Source organism: Aegilops tauschii, chromosome 6 (assembly GCF_002575655.3).
Source record: "Aegilops tauschii subsp. strangulata cultivar AL8/78 chromosome 6, Aet v6.0, whole genome shotgun sequence".
Taxonomy (NCBI): Eukaryota; Viridiplantae; Streptophyta; class Magnoliopsida; order Poales; family Poaceae; genus Aegilops; species Aegilops tauschii.
Window position 1 is genome coordinate 472,233,226 of NC_053040.3, and position 22,000 is coordinate 472,255,225.

General features: G+C 44.9%; 3 protein-coding genes across 4 annotated transcripts; all 3 read left to right on the forward strand.

Moving 5' to 3' along the window:
* The first annotated feature begins 2,067 nt into the window (after positions 1-2,067).
* Positions 2,068-5,331, forward strand: LOC109747102 (bifunctional nuclease). 2 transcript variants are annotated; one of them, XM_020306188.4, is made up of 11 exons: positions 2,068-2,267; positions 2,361-2,691; positions 2,795-2,965; positions 3,050-3,099; positions 3,227-3,283; positions 3,633-3,698; positions 3,783-3,857; positions 4,452-4,567; positions 4,658-4,749; positions 4,908-4,966; positions 5,132-5,331. In XM_020306188.4, the coding sequence occupies exons 2-10, from the start codon at positions 2,385-2,387 to the stop codon at positions 4,961-4,963; spliced, it is 990 nt and encodes a 329-aa protein (XP_020161777.1). In that variant the 5' UTR covers positions 2,068-2,267; positions 2,361-2,384; the 3' UTR covers positions 4,964-4,966; positions 5,132-5,331. The 2 variants fall into 2 exon arrangements, with proteins under 2 accessions (XP_020161777.1, XP_045086067.1); XM_045230132.2 differs by having other exon boundaries at positions 2,128-2,267; positions 2,382-2,691.
* Positions 5,332-7,863: 2,532 nt separating this feature from the next.
* LOC109747103 (uncharacterized) lies at positions 7,864-12,557 on the forward strand. Its single transcript, XM_020306190.4, has 10 exons — positions 7,864-8,236; positions 8,880-8,945; positions 9,168-9,348; positions 9,522-9,718; positions 9,841-9,891; positions 9,965-10,056; positions 10,804-10,937; positions 11,032-11,114; positions 11,246-11,350; positions 12,118-12,557. The coding sequence occupies exons 1-10, from the start codon at positions 7,952-7,954 to the stop codon at positions 12,256-12,258; spliced, it is 1,335 nt and encodes a 444-aa protein (XP_020161779.1). The 5' UTR covers positions 7,864-7,951; the 3' UTR covers positions 12,259-12,557.
* Positions 12,558-13,248: 691 nt separating this feature from the next.
* On the forward strand, positions 13,249-16,620 carry LOC109747104 (cyclin-B1-2). Its single transcript, XM_020306191.4, has 4 exons — positions 13,249-13,486; positions 13,575-13,675; positions 15,601-15,698; positions 16,389-16,620. Exons 1-4 carry the CDS (start codon positions 13,355-13,357, stop codon positions 16,487-16,489), a joined length of 432 nt encoding a protein of 143 aa, XP_020161780.1. The 5' UTR covers positions 13,249-13,354; the 3' UTR covers positions 16,490-16,620.
* The last annotated feature ends 5,380 nt before the right edge of the window (positions 16,621-22,000 follow it).

Below are 22,000 nucleotides of genomic sequence, written 5' to 3' on the forward strand. Positions count from 1 at the left end.
CTTCTTCTTCCACAACATTTTTCCCCTTGTTGAAATTACAACTTTGTTGTGTGTTAAGATAGGGCTCCTCAGGGATTACTGGTGCCAAAGTTGCATTATGGAGTGGATACAGGACACCTTGTTGGGAAACACTATAAACAACTTGCTCACCAACATTACTTATGGGAATCTGTTCCTCAAGCAAGTTGTGATCCATATTAACATCTGCTGGGCTTGGATCAGTAGGCTTTCTGACAGTGATGTTCAGGATCTTCTTATCAACAAATAAGTCAAGCATTTCCTCTAATGCCTCCTCACTATCCAGGACCTCCACCCTCTCCAAGCCCTTTCCCTCTTCCTTTACATAAGTCAGAAAAGCCTCCATTCCATAACCCTCCAACTCAACCAATGCTAATATAGTCAGATAACTGATATCTGAAGAAACTGAATACTTCCTCTCCATATTATCTGTTCCTTGGAAATGCAGCCTCATGTCCCAAATCTCGTCATCTAAGATGTAGGATTAAATTGACAAACAATTATTTATTAAGTCACTGAAACTTAAAACAATGACCAAATGCACTGCACATTACTGAACTTTCTTCTAATTACAGTGAATGCACTGACCAAATGTACTGACCAAATGAACTAACCAAATGCACTAACCAAATGCACTATCTTCTAAAGTGACATAGCCAATAAAATACAGTACCCTGCCAAGAACAATCAAGTACTAACCCTAGTTCTAATTTGAACTAAAACGTATGAAGGGCCCAGAAATTTCTTACCTCACTCCACCAAAGGACGACGCCCACCTGTGGCCGCCATCTGGATACGCCTGGATGCACTTCGCCACTGCCCTAGCCGCGCGGACTGCCGGATCTGAGCTCGCCGGATCAACCTGAGCCGCGGGCGGGGATGGCTGCTGCGACCGCTGCGCCGGGAAGCTCGAGCTGCCTCCATTGATGCCTTGGCTCAATAGCTCGCCGCCGACGGCATTTGGCTGCGCCCCCACCTAGGTCACCGCGGGTTTGGGTTTTTTTAAACAGCGGACCGCGCGTTTGGTAGGTTTGTGAGAAAAATTAAAATCTAGTAGTTTTTTGGAACCCTAACCTGTAAACTAGTAGTTTTATGCTATTTACTCCCATAACTTAGTAGATCTAGTAGTCTGATGGTATGCAAGGTGAATTAGCCGGACTCTATGTGTTGTATCAATATGTAATTTACATAGAGGTAGAGGCATGTGATTGTATGGATTTAAGGATTTGCAAATGAGGTACCTGTTGTGGAAGGGGACATATATATGGCCCTCGATCCACCTCCGGTCGCCGCTCTCGCTCCGCTCTGCCCAATAATCCTAGATCCTCTCCGTGCTCAACTAGTCAACTGCCTATGGCCTCGCTTCGCTCGAGCGTTCCTGGTCAGCCGCCGGCTGCTCTCCCCGGCTATCCGCGATCAGCGCAGCCGCATCTGTGGCCTGCTACCACACCGCCTGGGCGCGGTGTTGCCCACCTCTCATCCCCTCACCCTTGTCTTGTCTTGGCTATCGTCTCCCGCCGCATTGCTGTCACGGTGACTGGCATGGCGTCGCTGCCTACCTCGACTCTCCTTCGGATATTCTCTCTCGGTTGATTGCCTCAGCCTTGCAGAAGAGCGTTTTTTTGGGTACCCGAAAGAACCGAATAATTCTTTCGGTCTATATAGGTTCAGTCCAGTGGCGGACCTAGCCCACTGGGCCAGGGTGGGCCAGCAGTGTACTGTACATATACACTTATTTTTTCTTTTATTTTTTTATCTTTTCTCCTATGGTATAAATGTTGTTTTCAAATCTCAGGGTGGGCCTGGCCCACCCCGGCCACCCTCTACCTCCGCCACTGGTTCAGTCATCTGTGTAGGCAAAGGCATATTCGGTTCACATTTTTGTAAAGCCAAAATACCCACAGACCGAATTAACCGAAACGAAAAATCCCCAAAACCCGAATGCCCATGCTGTTCTGAGGATCTGCCTGCCTCGTTTTTCAATAAAATGGGACGGGGGAAAGTCCCTTTCAGTCAAAAAAATATCTGACGAAAACAGGTCATACGGGCGATAGTGTCAACTTCAGGGCAACGTCATCCAACCGCTTCTCGGCCATAAAACCGGAGAGCTTAGGCTTAGCGATAAGGATCTCACTAACAATTGGCTGAAAAAATTCGAGCCGGTTCTTCCAGCAAATCCGCCACAAAAAAAAACACCATTTCTTCGGCGCGGATCATCCCATCCATTCTCCATCCGGCAGCTAGCGCTGGTAAGCGCCGCTGATCGACCCCTCTTCTTCCGTTCATCATTTCGCGGTGATCGGATATTCTGATCTCGGTGGTCAATCCCAACGTTCTTTCAGCGTTACTCTTGATAATCCAAGGGGATGGAGGTCATCCGCGGGCCGATTCTGCCGCGCTGCGCTGCACCTTCTCTGACCTCCGGCTCCCGGATCGGCGGCCAGCTGCTGAGGCGCGTGCGCATGCGGAGGAGGGCTTGCGGTGGTGTCTCGCCAGGTGACGGCTACGACGGCGTGTCGCGCAGGTTCTTCGGTGCCCCGACTCAGCAGCACAGCACTAGCTTCTGGCCTGTTTTCTGTAGCTACGGCTCGTCATCTGACGGGGACGGCGCCCCGCCGGCGAACTTCGACGCCAGCGGCGAGGAGTTCGTCGACTCCAGCGTCATGGAGGCTGGTACGTACGTTGCTTGTGCTATTGCAAGGATTCTGAGTAATTTGTTTTCTGGTTAGTTTGCTTGGGCGGATTCAGTGATTGCTTGTTGTATCCGTTTACACAGTCGAGCTCAGATGTGTGTCAGATGGTTTTGTGATAAGAATGCGCGACGGAAGGAACCTTAGGTGTGTCCAGAATAATCCCCGCGTGCTGAGACTGCGGGATTCTACGCCTCACCATGCTATCGTGCTCAAGATGGAAGATGGAAGCGATCTTCTGCTCCCCATTATTGTCAGTATGTGCCTCTTCTTGCCTGGACATATTTTGCAACTCTACAGATGCATGCTTCTCTGATATGTGCCCGCACTGCCTCTTCCAGTGGAGACACCAAGTATCATGCTACTGGCCGCCCTTCGGAACATTCGAATTGTAAGACTTTGCTGCTTTAGCTAAAAAATAATTTCTCCAGATACTAATTAGCACCCACATAATTACGGTTTTAACCGGCTTTTTTCTCCCTGTTTTTGAACTGCGTTGCATTACTGGGACTTTCTAGCCAAGGCCAACAATCTATAATGTGGTAAAGGAGATGACCGAAATGATGGGATATACGGTGAGTTTAATACGTACGAAATTGTCGGAACTACCTTTCCAAACTTATCTCTGACTGCATTGCACAGGTCGATCGGGTGCCTTTCCAAACTTATCTCGTACTTTATTGATGCTGTTGTGTAATTACATTAAAGGGTGTCTGGTCTTTTTTATCGCGGGGGAATGGGGTGCCTGATCTGGTAATCATACAATGAATAACACGCACCTATATATTTGTCTAAATAATAACCTAGCTACCATTGCCAATTTCCACTGAGAAATTGCATATTTTCTGGTATACATGTATTCTTTTGATAATAATAGTATCTATTTCCATCTATCACTTTGATTATATACTCCTCCTGCTCTAGGTACGTTTGGTGCGGATTACAGAAATGGTGCATGATGCTTACTATTCTAGATTGTATCTTGCAAAGGTAACACCACTTGAAAATACACCGTCATTTGAATAAGAATTATGATTACCTCTGAACTCTGAAGTACAACATCATGGTATCCAGATTGGAAATGAAGAAGAGACTATTAGTTTTGATCTCAAGCCATCAGATGCCATCAACATTGCTTTCCGGTGCAAGGTATGCATTTATCTATTATTACTGAGTAACTGCTAATAATATTTTGGTTTTCACCTATAGGAATTGCTTACAATTGAAGCTGCTGTCTTAACCTGTTTGGCCTGGTGGGATTTGTTATGTATGTACTCTATTAAACATTCTCTACAGACTACAGGGAAAAAAAAATCAGAGTAACTGATTTCCTCGTCCAATCACGAAAAGCTATCTATTTTGTATTTTTGATGATCTTGTCTTGCAACCTTGCCGGTTGTGCACCATAGATGATCTGAATAGTATGATTTGGGAGTAGAGAAAGCCATTCGCCATTCGTGTAAGTAAAGGGCGGTAAATGGTGTTGCTGCCAGTTTACTTGTTGTGTGTTGTTGTTCGCGTCGGCTGACTTTATTTTCTCCTCCATGTTGTTATATTTTTTGGCTATGTGCATCCTCAAAGTCTCTGACTATGCCTTGATATTGTGGGTGTAACTGATATCATTTTGATATTAATAAATCACCCTTTGTCGAAAGAAAAGAAATTCCTGAAGTACGAGATTGGTGCTCTGTTTCTTCATGGAACTTTATTATACTTAATTCAATTTGCTCTATTTGCCCTCAGGTTCCTATACAAGTCAATAAGCGTATTGCGTACAACAACGGTCTGAAAGTTATACAACCAAAGCCAACTGGGAGTTACGTGAACTCTGACCAAATCCAGTACACAAGACTGGACAAGTAAGATGGCAAAAATAAGTTTCATAGGTTCCTGTCAGAACAAGTGTTTCTCCAAGCACACACACACACATCATTATCATTTTGTTGTAGGCCTGGTGACCAGCCTTGCTTTGAAGCCCAGGAGTTCGATTTGGTCCGCGGTATGCTTATTGCTGCTGTTGAGGAACGCTATAAAGATGCTGGTAAGCTGATGATGACTTGTACAAATAAAATTCAGGCGTTCATTCCTGTTGCATTTTTTTCACGTTTGACCAAAAAAGATTAACATTAACGGTTATTGTTTTGTGTAATCGTGTAATCCTTGTAATGGGTAATATCCTTTCTCATGTTACAATTTCAGCTCAATACAGAGACCGCCTTCTCATGTTCCGGGCAAACAAAAAGAACACGATATAACAGGTTAGAACTTAGAACTGAGAAGTCCTCTGCTTTTATTTTTTTCCTCAAGCAAGGGGAGGTGCTCTGTCGAATCACTCACTACTAACTACTGTCATGGCAGTTTGTCATTGTTTCACCGTCTGTTCTGTTCTACCGGTACTGACAATTTTCATTTGTCATAATCAGAGCCTGATGGGGGTGTACATAGTGACCGTTGCCAAGGAAATAGAAGCTTTCGCAAGCATCAAGAAGCACGATGTGAATATGTACATAGCTAATGATTGTAACTTTTAATATTTTTCTTTTTTGAAGACGGGTTGTATGGAAAGCTGTACAATTGATTATAGTCAAACATCTATCAAATTACTTAGATATTTTTTAGGGAATCAGACGACTCCCTTAGCTCCGATGTAGAGATATTCAATAGAGACTTAGAGAGCATTTATGTCCTTACGAAAAAAAGGAAGAAAAAAACAGCTAGATCCGCTACTCTTAGGAAATATGCAACTTGTATTTTTAGGTGGCCATAGTCTAGTATATATACACATATATGTGTGCTAGAATATGCAGAAAGACCCTTAAAGAACATAGAAATACAAAGGGATACACAACTAAATACAATATATAATTATAATGCCCCCTCAAACTCATGGTGGATCAACAACAATGAGTTTGGAGATATATAAGATGTCTTGTGATCTAGTCTGGAGCTTCGTAAGGAAATCCGAAGGCACAGAAGAGAAACAATTTGATACTACACATCAGCGCGCACGAAAGAAGTATCAACACCAATATGCTTGGTGAGTTAGCTCATGCTTTACAGGGTCGGGCACAATACTAATAGCACATGTACTGTATGACAATACTATAGTCGGTGTAGTAACAGGCACATCAAACTCCAAAAGTAACCACCATAACCAAGTCACCTGTGTCGTCAAGAACCACCAAGAAAAACACGGTAAGCAGAAAGTGAATGGCAATCCAAGGGATCACTAGTCCACGTAGCATCCGAATATGCATGACGCTGTAATGAACTGGAGCAGGAAAGAAAAAAAAACGGTGAGAGACCGTGCCACAAAATATTGTAGAAGACAAATAAGGTGACCATAGTGAATCAAAGTGGGGGCAGAGACAAACTAACTCAAAATATGGACATGATAGGAGATATTCGGATGAGTGGCAGCTAGATAGACAAGGCTCCCAACAGAATGACCGTAAAACGTTGGAGGGATCACCCTCAGAAGCATGGTTGTGAACGCCAAGCTCCATGGGAGTATCAACAGTGCGCTCTTCAGTAGGAGCATCACGAGCATGAAGATCCTGTGTATACTTTTTTTGGGAAATAAAAAAGCCATTAGAGGTAGAGGAAACCTCAATCCCACGAAAGTTACGAAACAGGCCAAGATCATACACGAGAAACTGCTGACTAAAATGTACCTTAACAAAGGGAATGTACTCAAGGTCGTTATCAGTGATGATCATGTCAACATATAGAAGAAGAGTTCAACCATGAGGTGAAAAGTGAACAAACAGTGTAGGATCATGAGCGGTCATCGAAAAACCAGCGACATTCACCATAGAGCCAATATGCCCAAACCAGGCACAAGGAGCTTGCTTAAGGCCAGAGAGAGAGAGAGAGAGAGTGAAGGAAATGGCAGACCATGACATCAAAAAATAATACCCAGGTGGTGGCTGCATATAAACCTCCTCCCGCAACTCACCATTAAGAAATCATTTTTAACATCAACCTGAGATACAGACCAATGGCTAATAGTGGCCAAAACAAGAAGTGTGCGAAACTGTGGTCACATGGCCCACAAGAGCACTCATCGTAATCACAACCACGCCCCACTGCAGCTTGCCAACCCAGTTGCCGTTGGCGAGTTCCCCAGGAGCCACGCCCACCACACCTCATCTCTTTTCATCCCTCCATTCAGCATGCAGTTGAGAACGAAGGCTAGAGCGGCGGCAAGCCGCAGGGGGACAGCGGCGGCTGCACAACACTCCGGCGTGTGGCGAGACTTCAAATCAGCATGGGAACAGATGGATCCGGAGGATGGCTTGCTGGAGGAGGCATTCCCGGCGATGGACGGCGGCGGCAGCGTCATTTTGCATAGCGGGGAACAGTACAAACGAGAGGAAGATGGCGTGCAGAGGGAGAGAAGAGGAGCGGCATGAGACGGTTGGGAAGGAACCTGGCGGCGCTCGTCGGCAATCGTTGTCTCCGGAGGCACGAGTGAGGCGACGAGGTCGTTGGGGATCGAGCTCCTGCTTGGGGGGGGGGAGTGGGGGAATGGGTGATAGGGGGAAGCGAAATAGTGGGTGAAGGAGAGAATGCGGTGCACGAGTGAAAAAAAAATGTTCGGTCGACTTTGCCCTTGACACGAATGAGTCGCCGGGAGTCACGTGCGCCAAGATGTGTGCGTTCAATCCAATGGCAAATAAGGGTGTTCGGGCTGAGACCCTTAAAAACTAACGCTATTTTTTAATCAATTTCGTTTTTATTTCTATAATAAAACCAAATCATAAACTTTTTTTTGAGTTGAACCAAACCACAAACTGAAGAATTATGGGCATGATTGGTTTGATGCCAAAATTCGGCATTGCCAACATTTGATAAATGACAAATATTGACTAGTGTTTAGTTGGTTACCTTGTTTACTTGATATTGCCAATTGTTGACTTGCAAGTATCGGCAATGCCAAATGTTGGCATCAAATCAATTATCCTCGAGTTTAAAAAAAAATCAATTATCCTTGTAACTCAATTTTTTTTTGAGTTGATCCTCCTAACTCAATCAATATCCAGATTAGATCTTACTGCCAGCCCGTTCGCTCGACCCACTTTCAAGAAATGGCCCACTCCCAAATCCGGCCTCGGAGGAAGCCCAAATTCGGCACGCCTGAAGCTGAATGGGAGCTCCTCCTCGCACTCGCACCATTGGTCCGTCCCACAATATCCACTGCGCTACCCCGCTCCACCCTCTCCCGCTCCCCGCAGTCCGCCATGGCGGCGCTCTGCTCCGCCGCCTCGCCGGCCGTCTCCAGGGCCGCGGCGCTCGGCCTGTCCGCGCGCGGCCCCGCCTCCCTCCTCCCCCTGCGCCTCCGCCTCCGCGCCGCCTCGCGCTCCTGCTACGCCGCGCCGCGGGTCGCGGCGTCGTGGCGGGCGCGGCAGCGCTTCGCCGCGTCGGCCGCCTCCACCACGGAGGAGGGCACGGACGTCGACACGGTGATCCCGCCCGACAACCGCATCCCCGCCACCATCATCACCGGCTTCCTCGGCTCCGGCAAGGTCGGTCACTGTCAGGGCGCCCCCAAAACAAAATCCCGTAGCTCCTACCGTGCGCCCGAGCCGTGTAGTATACACGCTCTCCCGCAGCGATGCTGTTTTGCTAGATTACCATTATTTTTTGTTGCGAAATTGCTAGATTACCATATTGTTGTAGTACAGTCTAAGCTAGTTAGAACAGCGCCTAGCCAGCATCAGGATCACTGAAACCTTGAGGTAGTTCGCTCTCGAAAAAATTCCATCTGAACTGTGAGGTTTAGAGCATTGATTGACAAATAACACTAGGACTAATCGTGTAGCGCTATGCACCTATGGCACTTTGGCCTGCAGTCAAAATTCACAGTGCACCCAAACGTGCCGATCATTGTTAGTAAATTGCAACAGGAGAACTTAATCCATATAGAACATTCGTTTTGGCATAGCAGCTAGTGGCTTTTCATCTAATATGCAGAATGTTTAGAGGATGGCTAAAATCAAAATAATCCCCCTATCTCTTAGGACGTAAGTGGAGCACCGTAAAGCGTAAAAGAGTTCTGCTTATATGTACATATCCATTGTGTACATATTGTTAACGTTTTTTTAGTTTTGATACCATTTGTCCTTGTCTCTGTTGTATTCACAGTTTGCCTTTTGTTTCTGTTCACAGACAACTTTACTAAATCACATACTGACATCTCACCATGGAAAACGGATCGCTGTCATTGAGAATGAGGTATGTCTGTATGAGTAACTCTTTTTTGTTGGATGTTTATTCTTCAAGTCCCTGAGCAGGGTTAGCTTTTTATTCTTGGACACATGCTATGCCAGTCTTCTCAATCTGAAAAGCCATTCTTAATTTATCTACTTCATCAGTGATCGATCACTTTAAAAGGGCCATGATGCCAGCTAAAGTAGGCAAGGAGAAGCTGACTTGATGCCACTATCTATCTTGCAGTATGGTGAAGTTGACATTGATGGTTCGTTAGTTGCCGCACAAACTGCTGGAGCTGAGGACATAATGATGCTGAACAATGGTTGCCTTTGCTGCACTGTGCGTGGTGATTTAGTGCGAATGATCGGTGAATTGGTTGACAAGAAGAAGGGAAAGTTTGACCATCTTGTTATTGAAACCACAGGTAAGGAAACTTTGTAGGAACAGGGTCTCCACCATAATCAAGAAAACCTGTGAGATGTAATTATCTCGAGGTTAAACATCACCCCAACTTTGAGAACTTCAATATTCTTAGTTACTTTTTATTGCATTACCATGTCGAGTTCTCTGACCTGCTGCTGTCTATCTGTTTTTCAGGTTTAGCAAACCCAGCACCCATAATACAGACATTCTACGCAGAAGATGCAGTTTTTAACGATGTCAAGCTAGATGGTGTTGTTACTCTAGTGGATTCAAAGCATGCAAGGTTGCATTTGGATGAAGTGAAGCCCAAGGGTATAGTCAATGAGGCAGTTCAGCAAATTGCTTATGCTGACAGAATTATAATTAACAAGGTAATGGTTTTGTAACCAATACATGCTGGTTAATGTGTAGTCATGTGTGTCTAATTACGAGGCCCTTTGTATTATTTCTATCCTTGATGGTTGAGGAGCTAATTTCTTGTTACTTCTTGCAGACTGACCTTGTTAGCGAGCCTGAAGTTTCTTCCTTGGTTGAGCGTATAAGGGTCAGTACAGTACATTCATTTTACTCTTTTTTTGCCGTGTGGTTATTTCTTACATCATGTTTTGTGCATGCAGAGTATCAATCGCATGGCTAATTTGAAACGAGCTCAGTATGGTAAAGTTGATTTGGATTATGTGCTTGGAATTGGGGGCTTTGATTTGGAGAGGTTCCTTTCTTTCATCGCCTTTTTTGGACCTTCCATTTTTACATACAGAATATTATCTTTCATATGGTTATATGCCCTCCTAGTCAAGGGAAAAGAAACTCGTGTATTTAAGTTGTCTAAATTATTCAAGCACACTGGAATGATACATCTACAAGCGTAACTATGGTAGATGTTAGCCACACGGAGTCGCCTGCTGTGTGGATAGAATGATCTGATTTGTTCAACCATAATGAAATGACATGTTATGCTTCATGTCCGAGTATAGTACTAAGTATATATCAGGCATATTGTATTTACTAGCATTGAGAGATGCAAGATATACAGCCACTGTGACTTGATGGGTTACAGTGCGACCTAAGGTATTGCTATTAAATGATTAAATGGACCATGTCTAGAGTTGATTTAAAATGATGCCATCAATTAATTACACACACATTAGATTGCTCAATCCAATATAGATTAGCTATTTGTTAAATGTGGACATTTACTCTTTGGGATATCATCAGTGACTTCTTATGCTTGCTGATATACTTGTAATTTACTCATTTACCAAACATGTCATCATCTGGTTTAGTTTTTCCTGGGTAGAATCATCTGGTTTAGTTGGGTATTTACAATCACTAAACAGTGCACGCCATGTATACTACACCCAGAGATCGTTCTTTATTTTCCCTCAAAATTTAGCTCTAGCTGCGCAAATTAGGAAACATTGACCATAAAGGAAATTTGATTTCATTTATGTTTCAGGATTGAGAGTGCTGTCACTGAAGAACCACATGATGAGCACGAACATGAACATGAACATGAACACAAGCATGACCATGACCATGACCATGCCCACGACCACGATCACCATCATCATGATCATGACCATAAACATGGTGAGCATAGTATTATTTGTGTGCTCATCTACAAATCTTAAATATCATATAGCTCTGCAATATGAATTGAATTAACGTTGTTTGCTTCTTCTAGACCATCATGCGCATGATCACACCCATGATCCCGGTGTTTCTTCTGTAAGCATCGTTTGCGAAGGGGAGATGGATCTTGAAAAGGTCAGACTTAAAATTACATGTCATGATGTAATTTCAAGATAGCTAAGATGAATTTCTGGACATTTATTTATGACCCTGCACATTATCGGGTTGTGTATATTGGGACAAACATTTTACATGTCCTCATGCAGGCTGACATGTGGTTGGGGAACCTACTGCTGGAACGCAGTGATGACATATACCGGATGAAGGGGCTGCTCTCTGTCAGTGGAATGCCTCAACGCTTTGTCTTTCAGGTATTTATTACTCTAGCCTTTAGTTTATCCAGTTCAATTTGTTCTCCTGTTCTTGTGAATGGAAACTAATCATGTCTTCTCTAGTGACTTGTTAAAGGACACACTGGGGTCCGTAAAAAAAAGGACACACTGGGTTCAAACAGTCTTAGAAAACTATTTGTTGGTAGAAAAGACATGTTTGTTTTATAAAACAAGCAGCTTGTCTTTCCTTTCATGTTCTTATTTGCTCTGCTAGTTAGCGAATCCATTTGACAGCTGTCTTTCTTTGATGGTAGTGTCATTTCTTCACGCTCACAATCTCTGCAGAATTTAACAAGATAATCCACGCCAACAACCACTCCTTTTCAATAGAAAGGAATAGCCAAACCTACCCAGCTGGCTGGTCAATCTCAGTCATGTTCGTTCGTGTTTACTGAGCTTTCTTCACTTTTAGCACCATGTGCTTTGCTTCGCTTTATAGCATAGAGAGACTGATCGTTGGTGTACCTACGTTTCCATGCCCAAGCACCAGCTGCTTGATCTTAATGGTTCTTTAACTTCTCCTGATCTAAGAACCTTTTTTTGTCCAACTCCTGATCTAGATCAAGGCCCATGTTGTCGATGCTAGAGTGTCACTGGACATTTTCTTCACCTGTCTGAAGATTGCTTGTATAAGCCTATGATAATTTTTCTTTCAAATTTGCCCAAATGGACGAACGGTTAGCTAGGCGTTGTGTTGTCCTCTTGTTAACTGATCTAACCGCCACAACCATGTTCTCCATCTGTAGGGAGTGCACGACATTTTCCAGGGATCTCCCGACAGGATGTGGGAGGCCAACGAGCCGCGCATCAACAAGATTGTGTTCATCGGCAGGAACCTCAACCGGGAAGAGCTGGAGATGGGCTTCAAGGACTGCCTGCTGAAGTAGGCCAGAGCTGCTGCTTTTGGATGGATCTCCAGCTTCATGATTTTGAGCTTTGCGGCTGCAGACCTTATCCTTCATTGAAATGTCCAAACTGAAACTGTTATTGAACTGTCACGAAACGCGAGATGTATATATAGATTGGGGAGCAGTAGCATATCCTTGGAACTTGGCTCCATGTTCGCAGATGTCTACTGTTATGCACGATGTTGCACTGTGACCTGCAGAGATTTATAGACTGTACTGTGACTTGAGGAATTGCTTTGTAAGTCTGAAAAGTCTCCATATCATGTGTTTCATTCAAATTTTGCAATTTTTATAAATATGGTTGAAGTTGGTATTTATTTTATCTGGTCTGAAACAACAGTAGCGGAGGGCACGAGATATGGAGGCTACTAGGGTTTGGGGCGCGCACGGGCAGGCCTCATGGGCGGTCAAATGCGCACTTCAATGAGTGGTGAACTGAGAACTACATCTGCACACATGAATGTGTTCATAATCTCAGAGAACTACGTCGAGAAATAGCACCTCCAGAAATGGCTCAAAATCACATACACGTATGTCCATTGCACACATGAGCATGATTGTCACAAGACAAGGAGAAAGACAACATGACTGGAGAGGGCCTCCAACAACATTCATATTGGAACCTTGTGACGTTGTCTGCTCACCTCAATGAAATGTCTGACCATGGCATGACTGGTTTCCTCACAAGCCAAGTCCGAATGAGTTCCATATAGCAGATCAATACAGCTCAGTGAGATGCTCCTGGTCAATGGCAAATAAATTTTGGAATTTCAGTTACGTAAGGATGGCATGTTTAGTTGGCAAGCATGACAACTTCGTGCTCAATGTATTTTTGCCAGAAAATTGCAGTCCGTGTCACTAAAGAAATCAATAAATTTTATTTTGTGCGAGCGTAGCGGAAGCTGGGCCGGCCCAAGCGAGTTGGAAGCCCAGCCGGACACGGCCGCAAACATCATATATCGGCCAGCCCCAGCCTGCCCCTCCCTTTCCTTCTTCACAAAGAAAGAAACCACGACCCCAAGACAACAGAGAGAGCAGCGAGAGAGGAAAAAACAGAGGCTCAGCAGCGGCGGCGATGGCGAGCGGCGGCGGCCCGATGACGAAGAAGGAGCTGGGCGAGACCCACGACGTCCTCCGCTTCGGCGTCAACGACAGCGTCCGCGGCGACCTCGCGCCGGCGCACCCCGTCCAGGCCACCATCCACAAGGTAAACCCTCCCCCCCTCCCCGATCCGCCCCCGTTCTATCCCCCAAACCCTAGCGCGCGCTGATTCCGAGTTTTTTCATTGGGTGCAGGAGGCCAAGTTCTGGGACGAGAAGAAGAAGTTCGGGACCGAGGCCATCTACGGATCCGCCTTCAACATCCGCAGGGATCTCGACGCCCAGATCCTCTCCAGGTACCAGCTCGTTCGCTCCCCCGCCGCCCCCCTCCTTTCCCCTCCCGGGAAACTAGAATCCCGCTCTAGGTTTTGCCCAGCTTCAGCGGCATCCATCATCTGGCCGCTGCAATTTGATTGAGGGCGTCTAGAGGAATTTTGGGTCAGTTTGACCACACCAGATGCGTTAATATCTTGCACTGGGCTGGTCCTAAACGTTGCGCGCCCCGTTCACTGTCCGTCAGATGGATCGTTCGTTTTATCAGATCGCAATGAACCGGTAGATTTAATTACATAAATGCGCAAGTAGGATTCTCTTTGTCAAACCATGTCATTTTCTTGATGAGATACACAAAAGAAAGGTTTGAAGCACTGCTTTGCTGTTATAGCAGAGTGATGGTGCTAACAGCAAGCCTTGCTGTTTTCAGTACAGGCTCACATCAAGGGGCATATTGCTTTATCAGGTGTAAGTACCTGGAATGCATGCCAATGTAAGTTCTAGTTCTAGTGTAGTGCACAACTGCAGCCAGAAACAAATAAAGACTCTGGCCCAACAAAGGAACGAGAAGATTCAGTGAAAATTACACTGAATGGACAGTGGCATGAAGATTATACATCATAGAACAGTGATGAAAAAAACTGAATGGGGTACTTACAAGGCCACATCAGTTCGGATGGTTATGCAAACCATTGAGCCAAAGGCATACAAATAAAGATAACATAAACATAAATTTTGAAATGGCTAGCAATTCAGGCTTCCAGCAAAACCAACCCATGGTCAGTTTGACAGGTTCCAACAGCGCTGCAAGTGTTACAGTTGGAAAACTGAAGTAGTGTTAGCCTCAATAATAGGCATATGCATTATTTCCTCTGTTAGCTTTGCAAACTTGGTTAAGCAAAATGCCAATTAAATTTGCATACATAAATATCTATTTAGGTATACCATCTGCCATCCTAGTATGGTAATACCTAAAGATTGCCTGCATGACTGGATTCAGTATCCTCCCAATGCTGATATTGTATTTCCTTTTACCAGTTCTTGAATTTCTGAAGAAAATATAGGCTTCCATGGGGGAAACAATTTCCCCGATTTATCATGTTTAATTGCCTTGTTCTTCTATGGATATGAAAGTGGAAACAATCAAAGGTCCAGTAATACATCAAGAAATGGGTCAGTCCATGCATGTTCAGAGGTCATGATTATGCATACATCCTGGTGAACTTCTCACTCTGTCAAGTACAATGCGACATAACAGATTACTGCAATCCAAATAGGAGATACAAATGAATCATGCAGCTTCAGGAATACAGGTTATGGTAGAATGAAGTAATACAGCAATTATCTCCACATATGCAGGAATCTCACAGTATTCATTATCCCATCAAGACTCCAAACTGGCAGAGATGTAATTGCGTTTGTCTTAGGAAATAGAACTTCAACAAGCTCATGTTGACCATGAGCTGCTGCTAGCTCAATTGCAATTGACCATGCTATATCATAGAACAGAACATAATATGTATATGATTCATGATGAAAAAGATAAAGCAATCAACATCATCAAATCATAAAAAAATGACTGAAAATGCTGTAAGAAAATAAGATATTCTTGAATTAATCCCAGTGGCAGTAAGGGTCCTAGATACTGCTAAATGAACTTCATTTGAGAGCATAAACTTTAGTAAACATAGAGACATGACATCCTACAATTACCTGGTTAGGATGTAAGGGTTGGCTTCAGCCTCTAGAAAAACCTGGACAAAGCCAATTAAAGCTTTTGTTAAATTAGTTGATCAAGAGTGATTTCCATTTTGTTTACACACTTTTGAACGTCGCTTGTCCTTGTCTTCAGTATTTTTCTTCTTAAAAATATATAGGCGATAAGCTCTTTTGACTTCGCTGCTGCCTCGCATTAAAAGCGTTTGATTGATGACTTCTGTGTTTCCAGGTTCCAAAGGCCCCCAGGTGCATTGCCATCATCTATGCTAGGATATGAGGCGATGACAGGTTCCTTGGATGATTTTGGATTTGAAGATTACCTTAACTGTAAGGATTGCCATCCTTTTCTGTCCATCAATCTTTTGCTTGCTGCTTTCATAACTCTGCAAGCTTTTGTGCAAACTTGCCAGTTATGACTTATGAATTGGTTAGCCGGTGTTAGGCAGCTGTTATGGGCATTAGCTTATTTGCTCACAGTGGAACACACTCGAGTAAAATTTACATTGATCTGATGGGGTTTGATCCTGGAACACACCAGTTCTTGGGAAATTGTGATACATTTTATTAAAATGGTTCTGTTGCTAATTTTGTGTACTTCTCGCTAGTTACATCTAGCATAGAGTTTGTGCTTTATTTAGAATATATAATACCTGCAGAGATCATTATTATAACTATATTTACAAGGTAGGTAGCTAATGGGTCTCGATCTATTTTTAAGGAATCTCATCAATAACCAACAACAAAGTGTTCCACAATTTTGTCAACCAAGCTTGCCCCTTAGTTTTAACTGCCTTAGCCAGGCATATGCTTTTCATGTCAAAGAGTGCAAGCCTGTCCATCAATGATCGTCTGTGCTTTCCACTTATGAGTTCTGCTGCGATACTTGAGAAATTAGCTTTCAGTGCAAAGTTTACACGTGCAAGTTCCTAACCCTTTCCTTGTGTTGTTTACATTGCTGCCAGAAATGTCCTGCCGTGCTTGTGTTAATTAGTTCTTGTTTCCTTGTCCACTTTGCAGTGCCCCAAGACTCTGACAGCCTCCGCATACCGGACATGCACCACGGGATGGAGGTTCGCCTTGGCCTGTCGAAGGGACCCATCTGCCCCAGTTTCAATTGATTCCACCCATGTATTAGTCTTGTGATACGTTGTGCTCCCCGTCCAGTATCTATAACCAGTCACTAGACTGTATCATGGATTTGTGAAACGTGAGAACTAAATTGGCATTGCATCAGTTTGAAATTCCTTAACTTTGATTGTACTGTCTCTGTGTTTTCAGTTTTGGATCTCTATTTATTTGCTTGTCGTTCTCTGTTGTTTCTGGGCAACTCTATTCATGTTGACAGACTTGTACAATGCTGATCTGGCCCAGCTCAGCTTCGGGTTTTCAGATTCCTGCTCTGTAGACAGTCTATTGTAGGCAAGGCCAATGGATCTTCCTGTTGGTTCATATCCTTTTTCTAGTCTAAGCTGTAAGAAGCATCAGGCTTCTTTGCTCTGCTTTGTGAGCAATTTGTTTTTTTGACCTTGAACCTTTTTATTTTTGTGGAACCTCAAAAGTTATTTTTGAAACTAACCTCAAAACTTTATTCATTCATAAACAGCATAAACAGGGTTATATCATTGACTAGCACATATGTCTGTGCGTTGCAACAGGAGAAAAATTGGACATGTCCTCAAGTGAAAATTGTATGTGCAAACACAGTTGTTCTTCACTACAAGGAAAGCGTTAATTGTTATGTCCATTATTTAAAAGTGTGCTATCCATTACAAAATGGTATTTGGTATATCTTTTTCAATAAGAACGTGTATTAATTGAATATGTAGTATAAGGTTAGATTACCTCGATCCATATTTACTCAGGCTTGTGCAATACTTAGAAAATTTAGTGTACTGTATGACAATCATGAAACCACACCGAACCAGGACCATGGTCCAAAAAGTCACTATCATCTATAATCAATTGAACACCGACACTAAAAAGGATAGTGGTTCTAAAATTCTAAAGAAAATTTAGATCATCTACCAAATCTGTCAAGACTCCCTGAAAATAAACCTCCTCAAAGAAGAAGATGAGAAGGAGAGAAATACACAGTTACAAGCCAAAGCTTGATGACACAGCCAACATTAGATGCTTGCTCAAGGTTTCCAACAGATTTTCCCCAGGAAGAGGAGCTCCCAGAACAAACTCAACAAGCTCAAGCAACGACAGCAGGTCCCTATTACAGCAAGAGGAAAAAAAAAGATGAATTGGACAATGAGAAGCAGCAAACAATGTTGTGACACAGTAAGCTTGCAAATAAACCACACTATTTGAAATAATATACCGCAAAGAATGAGAAAATGTGCATGTAGATTCACTAAAGAAAGACTTTTCAAAAGCACATTTACTCGTGGAGCTATGCAAAAAAGAAATTACCTTTCGAAATGCCACTTATGTTGCCAAAAGCTAAAAAAAGCAGCGAGCAACAGCACTATTGTTATCACAGCATCATATATTTTGCAAATATCTCAAAACATATACGTCCTAGAGTGAATAGAAAAAAAAACTATGACTGAATGGACCAATTGTTCCAGCACTCGACTCTATATCCCTTGCTGGGTGTTTGTCTCTTAATTGGGAGTTTCAAAGGTATAGAGTCGAGTGCTGGAACAATTGGTCCATTCAGTCATAGTTTTTTTTTTCTATTCACTCTAGGACGTATATGTTTTGAGATATTTGCAGAATATATGATCGGTTAGCTCCCAAACTTGAGAATCATGTGTGCACTGGCAGCAGCAAGAGGATGTTTCAAAGGTATGTTTACTGGGCATGCCTATTGACCATAAGGCAAATAAAGTTCTGCTTCATCGCAGTTTGGACTACACAGTAAGTGCAGAATGCAGCTCTTTAGTGTTTCTACATGTCTTTAATGGCACTGATTATCTTTCTGGTCATTAGTTTACCAAGTAAAATTTATTATTGACTTACTTTGGCTGATATATTTGACACAACTATCTGGAACTTTTCTGTTGTTCTTGAGCCGGCAACATGACCAGCCTCGGCGACTTTGCTGAAGGCACCATTGAACCAGCTTGTTCCAGCAGACACATATCAACAAGTAGAGGAAATAAGGGCGAAGGATCAGCCATACTGATAAAGGACATCATGTGTTACTCCAAAGGTGCAAATATGTTACAAAGGTCTACATTTCATCAAGATACATTAAAACTTGATCACCAGATGATATAAAACACACACACATATTGAGTAATTCAACTGTAGCAAAAGCTTGTAAAAGAAAAGACCTGTTGGTTTTCACAGCAGAGCCTGTATCATTTAGCTTGCGCTCTACAGCTAGCAAATCAGCCATTGTTTTGTCAGAAACATGGAACCTTTAGATTTAGATCGGATAAGTAACAACGACAGTCAACCAAATAACACTTGTAACTAAATTATGCGGACTAACTTGAAACTGCTTTTTAGATGAGCTAACCTGAAACTTTTAAGCGGACCTGAAACTAACCTGAAAGGCAAGAGATATGGGGTGGAGTTGGTGGCGTGGAGGTTGGGCCTGATCCTGCCTTGGAGGGACAAGACGACCGGACGAGCTCTCCTCACTCTGCCGCAGTCGGCGTCGTGCTTCTGCGACTCCGCTCCACGAGCGCGGCGTGGTGTGGCCGATGTAGGAGAGGAGACGGGATGGAGGTGGGGTGAGCTGATGCTTCTTCGATCCAGCGCTCGATGGGAGAGGACAAAGGAGGACAGAGCTCCGCCTGCCGCGCCCATCCTCGAATCCGCCGCCCTGTCCCTCCGCGGGAACGCCGTGCGTGATCCAGGGCTTCGCTCGACAAAGGCCTCCCGTGCGGCGCTCTGGCCGCCTTCAACCAGGAAAACGGCGGCGGCGCCCAATCCTATTTCGCGAGAGAGAGACGTGGGTCGGGAGAGGGCACAAATCCTCGCCGGCGTCGACCGGCGGCCGGTGCAGCACCGGATCGAGCGTCGCCGGGGTCGGTCGCCTCGTGGCGGCTGAGATCGGGAGGAGAGGGAGAGCCCGTGCTTTTCTACAACAAACACAGCTAGCTCTGGTGGTTGCGCCATTATTTGTTGGGCTGCAAACGGGCATGTGGGCCTGATTTACTGGGCCGAAGCGCACGGGCGGGTATTGTTCGGATCGTTTGATGCACACGACGTGGTTCCCCGAATTAGTACCACCTCGCTTATATATTTTAAATTGGTGAAAACGTAAATTTACAGAAAGAAAGCGTATTGTGACGGTGAACCCGACAAAGTCGATCCGTGCTTTATTATTAGGGAGAGATAAGCAGAGGTACAATAGAGGAAGGTGGGTCATGTAATAACCATGTAGCAGGATCATGATTTTTGCTTCTCTGTAATTGTATTCATGAACATACTCCATCTTGGCAAATTCTCTGGAGAGGAAGTAACTAACAACCACTGAAGATTGCCGCTGCAACCCCTGCAGAATGGATCTCATCTTGCATGGCTGTAATGACATTTAGGCTATCTGAACCGACGGTTACCCTGTTGCAGCCTAGGGATTCAGCAAACAACAACAGCCCGTGCTAATGCTTCTGCTGATAAAACCAAGAGCGGGGCGACGGTGGTGTGGAGGCATCAGGTTTCCCCAAGGGAGTGGGAAGCTTGGGCAAATGTGATGTCGACTGGTTCAATCGTCCCCTCGAGGGAGTCACATTGCCGCGGCTGAATGTTATGAGAAGCAGAATTTCGTGGATGCAGTTTTCAGCTGCTCGGCGATTTTGTGCTGGAGGTGATCTCTGATCCCGGATTTGTGCTCCACGGAGCTGACCCACTCGGTTCACCGGTAGGAGTCGCCGGAGGAGCTCGGGGCCGGAGAGCTCCAAAATGGGCCCTTAACCAAAGCTCCCAGCACTATCAACTTAGGGCATCTCCAACGGCAATCTGCAAAAAACCTTCCGTATCCGTCCGTGAACACGGATGCGGGAGGCAGCCATTCAACGCTAGCCGCATATATTTTCATAACAACTCAAACCAACCAGTGCAAACACAGCCATATTTCATATAAAAAAAGCCGCATTTTTATATAAACATGATGGATTTTAATACATTTACATCAACGGTGCTAGTCTGGCTCTGAAGGTATAATTAATACCTAATCTAAATCGCCGCCCGCGGATCCCTTTGTCTTCCTCATGTCCGCAGCCCGATCACCGGACTGCCGGGAGCCTCGGAGGTATATGCTTCAGCACAAAGCATGGATCGCTTCCCCGCCACTCATCGGAGTGGAACCACCGGGGGAAGGCAGCGCCTCCGCTTCCGTGAAGCCCATGTGGGATCGACGGAGGTCCTCCAAAGAGAAGAACCGGGCAAGACACCGACTGTGTACGCCGGTGTCGCCTAGGCGGTGGCCTTCGTGGGACCCAAGCGGCGGCGGACTCCCGTGTTTTACTTCTCCTCGGTGATGGCGGTGGACTCCCGTGTTTCACTTCTCCTCGGTGATGGCGGCGGACTCCCGTGTTTTACTTCTCCTCGGTGATGGCAGCAGACGCGGAGGCGCTGGCCACTGTTGCTCTTCGCTCACCCTGCTTCTGCGTCTACCTGCATGCCACGGCTATGCGCGCATCGACGATGGATGGGGCCGTCATAGGCACTGGAGGGCCGGTACGACGAGGCGTCGTCCATGCCCATGCCACAGTGCTAGCCTGGAGCAACTCGCCACTCCTTCGTGAGCTGGCTTGGAGCGGCGAGTTGTGAACCACGCGCCGGATTGGGGCGGCTACTTACTCCGACGGCCTAGGGGAGGGAAGTGGAGCAGCGAGCTGCCTCGCTCGTATCCGTCGGGCTCGGTGGGCCACCATGCCGTCTTTTATGCCGGAGAACTCCTGTTCTTGCCCGTTGAACGCCATCGAAATGGTGGAGAAATTTGTGAAGGAGGAGATGGGGGAGCGGCGGAGGGGTGTGATTCTTGCCCGGCGCCTGCCATCGTTTAAATAGAGGGCGGACGGGAGGAGCTCGGCTGGCGTGGCGTTTAATGCTGGCCCGCTCCTAAACGGACGTGTGGCCGGAGTAGCTTTCTCGGCTTCCATGCGGGGTTAATGAAGGTGTACGAATACGGCGAGGAGGCGTGTTCACACTAGTGCAGAACCGGACTTTAGCGCCGGTTCGTAAGGGCCTTTAGTGCCGGTTCTGCAACCGGCACTAAAGAGTGGAGACTAAAGGCCCCTCCTTTACTACCGGTTCGGCACGAACTGGCGCTAAAGTGCCACCACGTGGCACGAGCCAGGTCCGGGTGCTGGTAAACCATTAGTACCGGTTGGTAGCACCAACCGGTACTAAATGTTTGGGGGGTTTTGGTTTTAATTTTAATTTTTCCATTAATTTTGTGTTTTTCATTTAATTCTTTTTTGTTTGCTGGTATTTTACGATACTACATATTGTACACGTTATGCATATATATGAATAGATTTTCTCGTAGAACCGATCATATATATATATATAATCGAATGTCTCACAACCACCATTAATTATTCACACATACACATGTATATCTCTACTCCTAATGGACGAGTTGGTTGAATAGTCCCCCACTTTCGTCTGGGTTTTTTTCGACTGGTTTTTTTTCGTCCCACCTTCGTCTGGTTTTTTTT

What these genes read in the sequence shown, in the direction of transcription:
- LOC109747103 (XM_020306190.4), top strand. Translation starts at nt 7,952, where the DNA reads ATGGCGGCGCTCTGCTCCGCCGCCTCGCCGGCCGTCTCCAGGGCCGCG. An exon ending in GCTTCCTCGGCTCCGGCAAG is followed by an intron (nt 8,237 to 8,879) that starts GTCGGTCACTGT and finishes TTCTGTTCACAG; the next exon opens with ACAACTTTACTAAATCACAT. An exon ending in ACAGAATTATAATTAACAAG is followed by an intron (nt 9,719 to 9,840) that starts GTAATGGTTTTG and finishes TACTTCTTGCAG; the next exon opens with ACTGACCTTGTTAGCGAGCC.
- LOC109747102 (XM_020306188.4), top strand. Translation starts at nt 2,385, where the DNA reads ATGGAGGTCATCCGCGGGCCGATTCTGCCGCGCTGCGCTGCACCTTCT. An exon ending in CTCCAGCGTCATGGAGGCTG is followed by an intron (nt 2,692 to 2,794) that starts GTACGTACGTTG and finishes CCGTTTACACAG; the next exon opens with TCGAGCTCAGATGTGTGTCA. An exon ending in ACATTGCTTTCCGGTGCAAG is followed by an intron (nt 3,858 to 4,451) that starts GTATGCATTTAT and finishes ATTTGCCCTCAG; the next exon opens with GTTCCTATACAAGTCAATAA.
- LOC109747104 (XM_020306191.4), top strand. Translation starts at nt 13,355, where the DNA reads ATGGCGAGCGGCGGCGGCCCGATGACGAAGAAGGAGCTGGGCGAGACC. An exon ending in TCCAGGCCACCATCCACAAG is followed by an intron (nt 13,487 to 13,574) that starts GTAAACCCTCCC and finishes CATTGGGTGCAG; the next exon opens with GAGGCCAAGTTCTGGGACGA. An exon ending in GACGCCCAGATCCTCTCCAG is followed by an intron (nt 13,676 to 15,600) that starts GTACCAGCTCGT and finishes CTGTGTTTCCAG; the next exon opens with GTTCCAAAGGCCCCCAGGTG.